Raw genomic sequence first — 15,326 nt, forward strand, 5'->3', positions numbered from 1 at the left:
TTGATTCAATCCACTGACAGCACGTCAACCCCGGTATACCACATCGCTCCAATTCACTCTATTCCTTGCCCTCCTTTCACCCTCCTGCATGTTCAGGCCCCGATCACATAAAATCTTTTTCACTCCATCTTTCCACCTCCAATGTGGTCTCCCTCTTCTCCTTGTTCCCTCCACCTCCGACACATATATCCTCTTGGTCAATCTTTCCTCACTCATTCTCTCCATGTGCCCAAACCACTTCAAAACACCCTCTTCTGCTCTCTCAACCATGCTCTTTTTATTTCCACACATCTCTCTTACCCTTACGTTACTCACTCGATCAAACCACCTCACACCACACATTGTCCTCAAACATCTCATTTCCAGCACATCCATCCTCCTGCGCACAACTCTATCCATAGCCCACGCCTCGCAACCATACAACATTGTTGGAACCACTATTCCTTCAAACATACCCATTTTTGCTTTCCGAGATAATGTTCTCGACTTCCACACATTCTTCAAGGCCCCCAGGATTTTCGCCCCCTCCCCCACCCTATGATCCACTTCCGCTTCCATGGTTCCATCCGCTGCCAGATCCACTCCCAGATATCTAAAACACTTCACTGGTCGAGGTGGTGTGCAAAGTGAGAGGGTTAGGGAAAATGATTTGGTAAACAGAGGAGAGGTAGTGAAAGCTTTGCGGAAGATGAAAGCCGGCAAGGCAGCAGGTTTGGATGGTATTGCAGTGGAATTTATTAAAAAAGGGGGTGACTGTATTGTTGACTGGTTGGTAAGGTTATTTAATGTATGTATGACTCATGGTGAGGTGCCTGAGGATTGGCGGAATGCGTGCATAGTGCCATTGTACAAAGGCAAAGGGGATAAGAGTGAGTGCTCAAATTACAGAGGTATAAGTTTGTTGAGTATTCCTGGTAAATTATATGGGAGGGTATTGATTGAGAGGGTGAAGGCATGTACAGAGCATCAGATTGGGGAAGAGCAGTGTGTTTCAGAAGTGGTAGAGGATGTGTGGATCAGGTGTTTGCTTTGAAGAATGTATGTGAGAAATACTTAGAAAAGCAAATGGATTTGTATGTAGCATTTATGGATCTGGAGAGGGCATATGATAGAGTTGATAGAGATGCTCTGTGGAAGGTATTAAGAATATATGGTGTGGGAGTCAAGTTGTTAGAAGCAGTGAAAAGTTTTTATCGAGGATGTAAGGCATGTGTACGTGTAGGAAGAGAGGAAAGTGATTGGTTCTCAGTGAATGTAGGTTTGCGGCAGGGGTGTGTGATGTCTCCATGGTTGTTTAATTTGTTTATGGATGGGGTTGTTAGGGAGGTAAATGCAAGAGTTTTGGAAAGAGGGGCAAGTATGAAGTCTGTTGGGGATGAGAGAGCTTGGGAAGTGAGTCAGTTGTTGTTCGCTGATGATACAGCGCTGGTGGCTGATTCATGTGAGAAACTGCAGAAGCTGGTGACTGAGTTTGGTAAAGTGTGTGGAAGAAGAAAGTTAAGAGTAAATGTGTATAAGAGCAAGGTTATTAGGTACAGTAGGGTTGAGGGTCAAGTCAATTGGGAGGTGAGTTTGAATGGAGAAAAATATATATATATATATATATATATATATATATATATATATATATATATATATATATATATATATATATAGGGGAGAAAGAACACTTCCCACGTATTCCCTGCGTGTCGTAGAAGGCGACTAAAAGGGGAGGGAGCGGGGGGCTGGAAATCTTCCCCTCTCGTTTTTTTTTTAATTTTCCAAAACAAGGAACAGAGAAGGGGGCCAGGTGAGGATATTCCCTCCAAGGCCCAGTCCTCTGTTCTTAACGCTACCTCGCTAAAGCGGGAAATGGCGAATAGTTTGAAAGAAAGAAAGAATATATATATATATATGTATATATATATATATATATATATATATATATATATATATATATATATATATATATATATATATATATACACACAGACATATACATATATACACATGTTCATAATTCATACTCTCTTTTTAAACCAGAAATAGAAATAATAATTATAACGATAATAAAAGTTTTGGAGAGAGGGGCAAGTATGCAGTCTGTTGGGGATGAGAGAGCTTGGGAAGAGTGTCAGTTGTTGTTCGCTGATGATACAGCACTGGTGGCTGATTCGGGTGAGAAAGTGCAGAAGCTGGTGACTGAGATTGGTAAAGTGTGTGAAACAAGAAAGCTGAGAGTAAATGTGAATAAGAGCAAGGTTATTAGGTGCAGTAGGGTTGAGGGACAAGTTAGTTGGGAGGTAAGTTTGAATGGAGAAAAGCTAAAGGAGGTGAAGTGTTTTAGATATCTGGGAGTGGATTTAGCAGCAGATGGAACCATGGAAGCGGAAGTAAGTCACAGGGTAGGGGAGGAGACAAAAGTTCTGGGAGCGTTGAAAAATGTGTGTAAGGTGAGAACATTATCTTAGAGAGCAAGAATGGGTATGTTTGAAGGAATAGTGGTTCCAACAATGTTATATGGTTGCGAGGCATGGGCTATAGATAGGGTTTTGCAGAGGACGTGTTGAAAATGAGATGTTTGAGGACAATGTGTGGTGTGAGGTGGTTTGATCAAGTAAGTGATGAAAGGGTAAGAGAGATGTGTGGTAATAAAAAGAGTGTGGTTGAGAGAGCAGAAGAGGGTGTATTGAAATGGTTTGGTCACATGGAGAGAATGAGTGAGGAAAGATTGACAAAGAGGATATATGTGTCAGAGGTGGAGGGAACAAGGAGAAGTAGGAAACCAAATTAGAGGTGGAAGGTTGGAGTGAAAAAGATTTTGAGCAATCAAGGCCTGAACATGCAGGAGGGTGAAAGGCATGCAAGGAACAGAGTGAATTGGAACGATGTGGTATACCGGGTTCGAAGTGCTGTCAATGGATTGAACCAGGGCATGTGAAGCGTCTGGGGTAAACCATGGAAAGTTTTGAACTGCCTGGAAATGGAAAAGGAGCTGTGGTTTCGTTGCATTACACATGACAGCTAGAGATTGAGTGTGAACGAATGTGGCCTTTGTTGTCTTTTCCTAGCGCTACTTCATGCGCATTCAGGGGGAGGGAGTTGTCATTTTGTGTGTGGCAGGGTGGCGATGGGAGTGAATAATGGCAGCAAGTATGAATTATGTACATGTGTGTGTATTGGAAAGGATCACAATTTTGCGTGTGATCAAGATATTCCTATGAGTCCACGGGGAAAATAAAGCGCGATGTTCCCAAGTGCACTTTCGTGTAATAATCACATCATCAGGGGAGACACTAGAGAGAAATATAAGTCAATTGATATACATCGAAGAGACGAAGCTAGGACGCCATTTGGTAAAATGTTTACCAAATGGCGTCGTAGCTTCATCTCTTCGATGTTTTTCAACTGACATATTTCTCTCTTGTGTCTTCCCTGATGATGTGATTATTACACGAAAGTGCACTTGGGAACTTATCGTGTTTCATTTTCCCCATGGACTCATAGGAATGTGTATATATGTAGATGTCCATGTATCTGTTTTTCCGAACTCAATACTTATTCAGGCAAGGTCGCCAGTAACATATCTGTTACAAATACTACTGACCTTGTCTTGCAAGGACGTTATAGATTTGTCAAGTTGCACAACTCAGGATAACACAATAATAAAGTTATGGGATTGAATTAAAGACCAGCATTACCTTAAATCTACTTATAATGAAAGAATTCAAGTGTACAAAGATAGGTACATAAATCAAGCATGAAACATTTACGTTAACACTGAACATAAGTCAATATTCCAGATAAGATTTCAAGCCAGGAGACCTCTGTCTTGTGACAGTTACGCTTGACGTGACACAATTAACTTCATCGTTACACTTATCTAAACCTGATGTAACACAGTAAACACTTAGCTAAATCTGATGTAACACAGTAAACACTTAGCTAAATCTGATGTAACACAGTAATCACTTAGCTAAATCTGATGTAACACAGTGAACACTTATAGCACAACACTCGTTATAGCAGTTATGGCTTATAGCACAGCAGGGCTTAGAGGCTTACAGCAGGGGACACCACCCACCTCGCTGGGCTTCAGAGAAAGGAATCAAGTCTCAGCGGGTGTTGTGGGTACCAGAAGACAAGCATTCGCCCTTGCTGCTATAAACCTTACATTTCGATTGGCTATAGAAATGTAGAAGTTCTCATTGGTTGGAGGGTCCCAGAGTCTCGGCGTGGTTACACTTTCGTAAAATGCTGGGTGGACAGAAACTCCGAGCCAGCCTCAAACATCACTCCTCGCCCTGATAAGAAATAGATACAAACACACACGTCTTCGTAACACTGTATATATGTATGTGTTGAAATGTATAGGTATGTATATGTGCATGAGTGCACGTGTATGTATGTACATGTGTATGTGGGTGGGTAGGGCCATTCTTTCGTCTGTTTCCTTGCACTACCTCTTTAACCTGTGAGCCAGCAACAAAGTATAATAAATCTGTAAATATAATCTATAACACAGTTTAGTGCACTTTCTTCTTTCACTCTATAGGGTTTTGCAACATCCATACTTTCACTCTGTTTTGTTTCAAACACTATCACTTTACTTTTACTCCCATTTACCTTCAATCACCTATACTTACAAATACCATAAAACTTATTTACAACCATTTGCAACTCCTCTTCACTCTTAGCAAACAACACAGTATCATCCAACAACATGCTTGTCACTAGCCAGCATACCTCTCTACCACAGTCCATCTCTGCACCCATTTTCCCTTGTTTTGCTTTCATTTTTATTATCACTCCATCCATATATACATATTAGAAAGCCATGGTGATATTACTCAGCACTGCCTCAAACTCACGTATATACCAAAACTTTTGCTCTACTCTCCGTACACTCTTACACATGCATTTGCTTCTCTTTGGAAGGCTTTCACACAATCCAGCAGTTGTCCCCTTACCCCATATATCCTTAGCACATCCCATAAAGCATTTCACTCCTCTGTCATACACCATCAGATCCATAAAAGCTGCATACAGCTTTTCACCTTTTGCTGTATACTTTTCCAGTCATTCTCACTACTACCTAGCAGTACTTGGTAGGCAGCTGCCAACCAGGAAGGTATATTATTGATACTACCCACCAGGGCACCAAGAGGGTTAGTGATGGCTGGATAGTGAACCAACACTTCATTGGTTTCTGGCTTCACTCTGACCCAGGTAGCAGTCTTTACTCTCTGCTTCACCCACACATGGACTGCTAGCATTCTGTCCACATTCATACAATATCTCCTTGTCATACGTAACAATTGATAGCACCTAACTCACACAACTAATTCTTTGTAACTCCAGGTTTTCCTCTGGTGAGTGTTCTACACTAACCCTGCCTTTTGGTAAAATGATAGGGGCAGTACATAGTAGTAGTAGGTAGGAACATTAGACAGAAGTATTAGGTAAGAACATAAGTTAGGAGCATTAGGTAGAAGTAATAGGTATGTTAGGTTGACAATTTATGTAGAAGTATTCAGTGGCAACATTAGATAGGAAAACACTGTGTTAGAGTTGCCGTCTGAAGATAGGAAAACACTGTGTTAGAGTTGCCTTCTGCCATTGGCCTGTTCAGGTTGAGGTATTAAAGACTAAGAGGTGGCACTGGAGTTCACCAGTTATGGTGACTTTTGCCGTGGCCCATGCCCATGAGGGAGTTCCTGAAGGGCACAAGCATCAGTGAAAGAAACAGCTGGATGGTCATTCTCACCTCAAGAATCTGGTCCACACAGCCCCTACCTTTCCTAAAACCTCCTTACTCCTCTCTTATTCTGTATTCAGTCACTTCCACCACATCAGCACTTCATACATCTTTCCTAATATATTTAACAGATGTAGTTCCTTGTAATTACTACATATATCCTTAGAACAACCTTCTTTTTCCATGCTAAATTATTTATCAAATGCATCCATTTTATCTCATTTTTGCCTCCATACTTCAACATTTCAGCTGTAATCCCATCCACTCTAGGTGCCTTTCCTACCTTCAGCTTCATTATTGCCCTTTTTACCTCCCTTCTTGCTTCAGGACCTTGCTTTTATATCCTTTTCCTCCCATCACCCATACCCATACATGTAACAACTGCTGCCTCACTTTCTTCCACATTCATCAAATTTTCAAAATACTCTCTCCATTTTCCTTTCACACCTTATTTTTGATTCAGCAACTCCTTCTTACTCCTTACATTTACATTTCCAGTCGTACATCCATCTCTCTCCTTTTTCACCTCATCTCCTTACAATTTCTTATTTTCCTTAAACTTTTCACTGTACTTTCTTCCAAAATCTTCATCTATAATGCTTTTGCTTTCCTCTATCAGCCTTTGAACATTCCACTTACAGATCTTATATTCTTCCCTCCTTTGCTGAACTTCCACTGGTACATTCCTTTTAAGCAATCTATCATGGGCATTTTTGTTTTCTTTCGTTTGATATTTAAACAGTTTTAGTTTTAGTTAAAGGTTTAAGAGAACTATGAGCTGATTTTTGCCTTTTTAGTACATATTTTAGCTTGATATTTCAAGATGAATCCCCATCATCCATTTTTGTCATTGTGCATTGTAACTGAGCTCTACTAAATCAGAGATCATCTGCTATCTGATATATGGGCTTCACTCTGAGGGAATTGCTTAAGCATTACATATATTTTTGGTTTTCTTTTGATTGAGTCAAATTCTTGTGTTCAGTTTCCTTTGTGTCAGGCTTCTTCATCAGTGAGAATCAGAGCTTGTAATGTGGCTGGCTGGATGGGGATTATTACATTTGTCCACCATCATTTTTAGTGTACTTTTCTTGGAAGGGGTGCTTCAGGTAAATGTTGTTTTACCCCTGGAAGATGTCCTGTTCACTTAAACTAGTTAGCAGCCCTCAAGTTTGTGGATATGCTATTTAAGATATTGTACCTTTTACTGTAATTTGCACTTCTATGGAATTGGGCAGATGTAAACCTAGTTCATGTTAGCCACAAAAGAGAGAGGAAGAGTCTCTTATTTTGTGTAGACTGACAGGGAGTTGATGCAGGAACTTGATGTCATGAGATCTGGGACCTCCTCTTTGAAAGAGTATGTTCTCCTGCGCTAGATGCTGATAAGCCTTCAGATTCAGGGATTGCAGTCTCCTGTGTTTAATATTTCATATTACTCTTAGTTTGTCTTTTAACCCATTTATAGTAGTAGTCTTAATTTGCAAAATACACTTTGTGTATAGGTGGTTCTCAAATAATGTATGTAATTATAGTTAACAGAAAAAAACTGATGAAAGGACATAAAACTCAACCACATGAAACTTTAACTTGTGCTGCTCTTCTGCCATTCACATGATGTACTCCTGGATATGAGGTATTCCAGCATCTGAGATACTCCAGGAGTATTTTCTTGCATACTTAGGAAGATGTGTGGTATTTTTGGAAATGTTTTGTCTCAATATAACTGCTAATGGATTTCATCTGTAAGATATATTTTCTTGTAAGAGTGACACAGCTCTAAAAAATATTGCATACCATGAGTGATGAGATCTCATACAGGCTTTCATGACATCTCTTCATATGCTGACCAGTGTATATATAACATTTAGGCTGTGATATCTGGATATATAGCATGGTATTTATGTCTGTATTTTTAGGACCCATCTGCTGCGAACAAAATGAAATTGCATGGGCACACGTCCTAACTGTAGTGAAAAATTTAACACTGAAGGGAGAATTAGAACCTTTTAAATGTTAGAACAATATAAGTCTACCCCATGTGAACCAAGGAAAGTGTAAGGAGTGCTTTAGAGTATGTTGAGAAATGGCTACATAGCAGTGTAACAAAATAGACTTCATGATGATATCCTTTTATGACCATCTTGATTCTTAAGATGATTCTGAGACAGATTCCTCTGTCTGCTACCTAGCAGATTTATACCTGGATGATTCTGAAATGACTCAGAGAATTCATTACCATTCTGCATTGACCAGACATTTGGTCATATATCTCAGCTGTTACTGTCATTATAGCTTTCTCCTTCTGCTTTGTTCTCTTAGGGTTCTAAATCACAAGGCTCTAGTCATCCGCTTTCAATGCTTGTATTATCTTTTGTTTCATCATTAAACCAGCAATCATTTCTCCAAATGTGAGAGGTATCTAAGTTTGAAAAACTTTCAGAATCTGCAGCTGCATTGGAGCTGGTCATGTATTGTTGACTCTTGTGTCCCTGGTGTGACATCACAGCCTAATGTGCATTTGTATTTTAGAGAGGCTGAAAAGATGTTCTAGGGTTTTTTCAGTAACTGGCCATGTTTTTTAAGAGATTAAGCAACTTGTCATTTTTTCAAATTCTTTTATGGTTTGTGTTTGGGTTTAAGGATTTACAAGGTCAGCATGCCTCAACAAATATGCTGGAGCATCATGTCCTTTGTTTTCTCTAGTAATGTACTCTGTCCTTTTCATCAGATGATTGTTACCATGCATAAGAATGGGATCATCAGATGGTGACAATTGTTGATGAGCATAGAAGTGATAGTCAGAGATGAACAGGTGATGTCCAGCTTAATGTCATTATGTTGGATGACCGTTGTTTTGCAAAAAAGGGGTTTACATTTAACAAACATACTGTAATTTTTGGTGTTTATAGTACACCACCTTGTGTCTTCAAGAAATGAATTTATTGTGTAGTTGTATTTTGATGTATGGTGTACAGTTTTGAATTTTGTACTTGAATTGTTCACAAAATATGCATCCTGGTTCAATAGTTTATATGTCGATTGATAATTGTACCAAAGTGTCAGCCACCCATTAATGTGCATCAGCATCAATTAGAATTGTAAAGAAAGAAAATGGATGAACTTGATTGCAGTTGTGTTTATCAGTTGTATTTATCACCACTAGTAACACTCACAGAAAATTCCCCTTTTAGAAGAATGATTTCTGTCAGTACCTTTCCCTAAACAGTCTTCTCAAACCTTGTATCAGTAACATTCAGTGGTCTTCAGGAAAAAAATGTTAGATCTGGAGCTTGCTTGAACTTTTCATTGACATCAGCAAAGATCAGTCTTGCTTGCTATGATTTATTTCCTCTTTTTCAGTCTTTATACCGTAAAGTTACAGAATGTATCATGGTAGTTATATGAATTAAAAAGTTTAGGTTCATAAAACCTTTAATTCCCTTTGTTTTATATAAATGGAGCCATGTATTTTTTGGAAACATACGAGCGAAGAGTTGTCACCACCACCTTCCCCCTCAGATGTGACAGCTACGGCAGTGATGCTAAGATAATTACCAACCTTCTGCGTCTCGCCAAAGTTGAGATTGAGCCACTTACTCAAGTTCACCAATTCCATGCCAGCAGTAATCCTCTACACAGTGAAAACAGCACTTCTTTTACTTCAGTGGACCAAGATTCTTCACCTCATGATGATGTGAGGGGAATAGATTCTCTTTCCCGTAGTAATGAAAGTCTAAGTGACATTTCTGAAGAAGAGACTGGGCCCCGGTCTGGCCTTTTGCAGGGATTTTTTTCACGAAATGCACCAGAAAGATTATCCAGTCTGTTCAAACGGAGTGTGGACAGTGCAGATGAAAAGATACGTGGATTCTGGAAAAGAAGTGCAAGTGTGAGCCGATCCAGTAGTAAAGATTCTGTCAGTTTAGAACAAGGAATAACAGATTACATGAATGATAGCAGGGAAGGATCTGCTAGCAAAATTTGTGAAAGTAAGAGCAGTGTGGATAGGAAAAGTGAGGAAAAGACACCTGAAGTCCCAGGAGTGAGTGATTTTGGTGACATGAAGGACAAGAATAGCAGTTTAAGTGATAAGCAGCCCCAGACATTACTTCTGCCTCCACAGTCCCCCAGTATCACTATCAACAGACCCTCCAGTTATTCACCCATACCATCTAGTCCTAAGCGTACTCCTGTCACAGGAAATGATCCTCTTGGAGCATTTAGCTTGTCACAGGCAAGTGATGAACATCGATTAATGTCTTGGGGAGCACCACCCTCTCATGGTAGTGTACCTGCCTCTCAGTTGTCTGAGTCTGTCTTTAGTGCTCACGACTCACCCTCAAGGCAGAGCACCACAAGTGATGATTCAGAGATGTCTTCCCTTACTTTTGGACAAAGTGTTCATGCCCATAGATCATCCCGACGAGTTGCACGTAGTGCCACTTTCACAAGCCGCAGTGACCAGGACACTGTAAGGCATCATGGTGTACAGCGATCAGCAAATTCTCTCTGGACACTATCACCCTCACCTAGTCCAACCCACACTTCCAATTCATCTCACTCGAACCATGTACATTCCTCAGAGCGGGCAGCATCTGATGACCCTGTCCACTCAGCTCTGGTGGCTTCGACACCCACCTGGCCATCCCTTAAGCTCACCTTCAGGTAACACATTCCTTAGCCAAAATAATTCTTAACTCAGTAACTTGCTCGTCCTGGAATGGTGTATGACCGATGGACTTCCAGCTCTTCATATGCACAGTGACCCAACTAATGTATAAGAGCTCATAAGAGAAAGCATTTAAGAGTTGTGTGCCTATAACCAATATTCAAGTTGCTCTGATCAGTAAGTAACATACAGCCCTTTTTTTTTTATAGAAGAACATTATGCTCATGTTATCACTTGATAAATTTGATGCTTTGTTCTTTTTGAAAGCATATGATAATTTTCACAGAAGTAGAAAAAAATAGCTCCTCCGTTTAAACAGTAACCAGCAATTAAGACACCACTGTATTTCATCCTGTAAAGAGAGTAATGTGAAGACTTTCATTTCTAGTATGAAGAAATATTTACGAAGTATATACTTTCTTTGTAAATGATCCCATGGATAACTGCTGGCATTGATAAAGGAAATGCATTTAATGGAAGCATGGCACAGAATTCATAAATTGTTTTCCATCAGTAGAGCCAGCTACATGCTTGTGTGTATTGTGCTCTCAATAATTGCTAATTTGTATTGTGTTTTATGTTACAACAGCTGTCAAGGTCATTCCTAAAGATGCAAGATACTACTTATAAGCATTTTCTAAACCGTAGCCATACCTTTGCAACAGTAATCTTTTAATTTTAATTTATCAAAAAGGAATAAGCACTGAAGTTTACTTAATGAATGTTGATTTCATCTATGGCAGTCAGTGGGAGTTTCCTTCTCATTCTGATAATAACAAACTAGGATAAACATTATTTGTTTCAGTTGTTTCAGTGATTGTTTGATAACTGTGTTAGCTGTTTATTTATTTAGTTGTATTATATATATGATTTACGGCAATTGATAAGCTTATAGATGTTGCTGTAGAATTTTCACTCATGCTTGCTTGAAGATACATGCATTATTTCTGCTTAAATCAGCTAAATGGCTGTCTTCACATGAACCATTACATGAATTAAGGAATCCTGTTTATCACATCTTGATGGTATAAAGCGGTAACTTAGATATGTAGTTGAAACATCTAGCATTGGTGTGTTACCCTTGCACTTATGGGACCACTTAATGGAGGGATTATGTTGACAGTGGATAGTACCTGAAAATTTGAATTCTATCACAAATGATATTGTTTTTCGCTTCTTTCCACCAGTATGAGTGACATGAAGTAATTCCCAAGTCATTGTGCTTCAAATTGAATAATAGATTTTTCATGAAGACTCATACGTGATACTGTCTAAAGATAAAATGGGAGAGTAAGATGAATAGTCTTATGTATTTGGTCAGTCTTCTCAGGTTCATAGAAAAAGGGAGCATCTTAAATTTTGAGATTTTGATGAATGTAGTGAATGTGATTAACGAGTAGCATAACACTAATCTGATCTTATACCTATACCTTTTAGAATGTGTATAGAAACATCAATAATAGAGCAAAACTGCTTTTTTATAAGGTAGAATAGCTGTATCTTATATGAAGTTCATTTTCCAGAGTGTACCTGGAACTTTTAATGAATAACTCGCATGTATGCCTTATGTAAAAATTGCAGGGTATTTGTTGCTCACTTTCAAAAGTGATTCCTTTGGTAATATTCTCACGTAGTAAAGTTTTTTAAGTACCCTAGAAAGTATTCTCTTAAGAGTTGATAATCATCAACAAAAGATACTAAGTCTTTTTGTAAGCTTGATCCTCTCACAAGAATTTAGAACTCATCTCACTGTATGTGGTTCAGTTTAAAACACTTTTATCTTTGGTGATACATTTGTCTGAGCTACTGAGAGGAAACTTGAATAACGGTAACATGCTAGTTGGCAATGAATAGTAGGAACACAACAAAAACAACAGCTTTGAAAATTTATTTGTTGAGATAAATCTTGAACAGTATTGAATATTTCAGTAATTTTATGAGATCTTTGGTAATCTTCCCTTAAATCAGCATCATTTGTCTGCCTTTTGTTTATGATTGCTGACCTTTTGTCATAAATTCATTTGGGAATATTTGAAAAGGTGTCACCTTCAAAGTTGCAATGTACTCACTAATGAATTTATATGAGGGAAAGTATTGTACTGTATTATGTTTCATTCATTGTTATTTAGAATGATGATTTTGATTTAGTGTAGTTGCTATGGTGTTTCAACTCAGCTTGTTGAATTTGTGACTGTGAAGATAGCCAGCAATTAGATGTGTAGTTTTTCTTAGTCAGGGTAATGTGGTTGTTGAGCTTGTAACGATGGGATAGCTCATCATACAGTAGCTGTAGTTTTTGTTGTTGTAGTCAAAATTGTAGCATGTGGTGTTACAGTAACAGTAGCAGTCGTCTTGGTCTGGCTTCCAACATGGCCTCCGTTGGTCTTCGACAAGCCACTAAGCAAATAGAGCAGCTGCGATCTCAGTACATCGACCCTGCCATGGCTGACCTAGGCCAGTACAGGTAAGCTAATAAGTTTGATGCTGGGAAGGATGGAAAATCAACCCACAACTATTTCTTTGAAACAAATACAATGAGGTAGTAACTGTAGTTATATACAGCTTCAGTTAGGTCACCTGTAAAGGTAGAGTTTATATGTTTTCAGAATTGCATATACACAAGATTTCTTTCTTTCATCGTAACATTTTGAGTAATAATGATGTTATAGTATATTCTAATATTTTGAGGGTTTATTTGTGTCTGGATTCGATAAAGCATAAATGATATCATAACTGATTATGGAAAAAATACTCTAGCCAGTATGTTGGAATATAACAGTGTAGAGGTATAGGAATATAATATAGAAAGATGACTCTGCTGTTAGCTCCTGCAGTGGATCAAGAAACAGTAGAGCTGAAGATGGATGGATGAGAGGTTTTACAGTTATTTTCATCCAGGATATGTGATGGTATGTAAAGAAATAAAGATACCAAGATTTTTCTTACAATTTTGCTGTTTCTTACATTAGACAGGTACCATTAAGAAACAAAGAAATGGTTTCCCCCAAATCTGATGCTCTGTACATGCCTTCACCCTCTCAGTCAATACCCTCCCATATAATTTCCCAGGAATACTCAACAAACTTTTACATCTGTAATTTGAACACTCACTTTGTCCCCTTTACCTTTGTGCAATGGCACTATGAATACATTCCGCCAATCCTCTGGTACTTCACCATGAGCCATACATACACTGAATATGCTCACCAACCAGTCATCAACACAGTTACCCCCTTTTTTTAATAAATTCCACTGCAATACCATCCAAACCCACCACCTTGCTGGCTTTCATCTTCCACAAAGCTTTCACCACCTCTTCTCTGTTTATCAAAATCCATTTTCCCTGACCCTTCGCACACCACCTCGACCAAAACACCTTATACCTGCCACTCCCTCATCTAACACATTCAAGAAACCTTCAAAATACTCATTCCATCTCCTTCTCATATCACCACTACTTGTTATTACCTACCCATTATCCCCCTTCTCTTGTCTTACGCCCTTTTTTACCTCCTTCCAAAACATCTTTTTATTCTCCCTAGAATTTAATGATACTCTCACCCCAACTCCTTTGCCCCTTTTTTCACCTCTTGCACCTTTCTCTTAACCTCCTGCCTCTTTCTTTTATACATCTCCCAGTCATTTGCACTATTTCCCTGCAAAAATTGTGCAAATGCCTCTCTCTTCTCTTTCACTAATAATCTTATTTCTTCATCTTACCACTCACTACCCTTTCTAATCTTCCCACCTCCCACCTTTCTCATGCCACAAGCATCTTTTAAGCAAGCCATCGCTGCTTGTCTAAATACATCCCATTCCTCCCCCACTCCCCTTACATCCTTTGCTCTCACCTTTTTCTGTTCTGCACTTAGTCTCTCCTGGTACTTCCTCACACAATTCTCCTTCCCAAGCTCACTTACTCTCACCACTTTCTTCACCCAGCATTCTCTTCTTTTCTGAAAACCTCTACAAATCTTTACTACAAATCTTTACCTTCGCCTCCACAAGATAATGATCAGACATCCCTCCAGTTGCACCTCTCAGCACATTAACATCCAAAAGTCTCTCTTTCACATGCCTATCAATTAACACATAATCCAATAATGCCCTTTGGCCATCTCTCCTACTTACATACGTATACTTATGTATACCTCTCTTTTTAAACCAGGTATTCCCAATCACCAGTCCAAATAAATAGAAAAAAAAAAAAATATATATATTCTTTTCTTTTCTTTCAAACTATTCACCATTTCCCGCATTAGCGAGGTAGCGTTAAGAACAGAGGACTGGGCCTTTGAGGGAATACCTTCACCTGGCCCAATTCTCTGTTCCTTCTTTTGGAAAATTAAAAAAAAAATGAGAGGGGAGGATTTCCAGCCCCCCGCTCCCTCCCCTTTTAGTCGCCTTCTACGACACGCAGGGAATACGTGGGAAGTATTCTTTCTCCCCTATCCCCAGGGAATATATATATATATATATATATATATATATATATATATATATATATATATATATATATATATATATATATATATATTTTTTTTTTTTTTTTTTTTTTTTTTTTTTTTTTTTTTTTTTGCTTTGTCGCTGTCTCCCATGTTTGCGAGGTTGCGCAAGGAAACAGACGAAAGAAATGGCCCAACCCACCCCCATACACATGTATATACATACGTCCACACACGCAAATATACATACCTACACAGCTTTCCATGGTTTACCCCAGACGCTTCACATGCCTTGATTCAATCCACTGACAGCACGTCAACCCCGGCATACCACATCGCTCCAATTCGCTCTATTCCTTGCCCTCCTTTCACCCTCCTGCATGTTCAGGCCCCGATCACACAAAATCTTTTTCACTCCATCTTTCCACCTCCAATTTGGTCTCCCTCTTCTCCTCGTTCCCTCCACCTC

At 39.0% G+C, this 15,326-nt stretch overlaps 1 protein-coding gene across 6 annotated transcripts in view; it reads left to right on the forward strand.

The window, feature by feature from the left end:
• Crag (DENN domain-containing protein Crag) overlaps positions 1–15,326 on the forward strand; it is a 346,089-nt gene that overhangs the window by 197,631 nt on the left and 133,132 nt on the right. For 5 of the 6 annotated variants that reach the window (XM_071666294.1, XM_071666290.1, XM_071666288.1 and 2 more), the window contains 2 exons: positions 9,263–10,408; positions 12,748–12,876. In XM_071666294.1, the coding sequence (XP_071522395.1) occupies positions 9,263–10,408; positions 12,748–12,876 (1,275 nt within the window). The remainder of the gene's footprint in view (positions 1–9,262; positions 10,409–12,747; positions 12,877–15,326) is intronic. The other variant, XM_071666291.1, reaches the window with a different exon arrangement.

This window comes from Panulirus ornatus, chromosome 11, assembly GCF_036320965.1.
Source record: "Panulirus ornatus isolate Po-2019 chromosome 11, ASM3632096v1, whole genome shotgun sequence".
In the NCBI taxonomy this organism is placed as follows: Eukaryota; Metazoa; Arthropoda; class Malacostraca; order Decapoda; family Palinuridae; genus Panulirus; species Panulirus ornatus.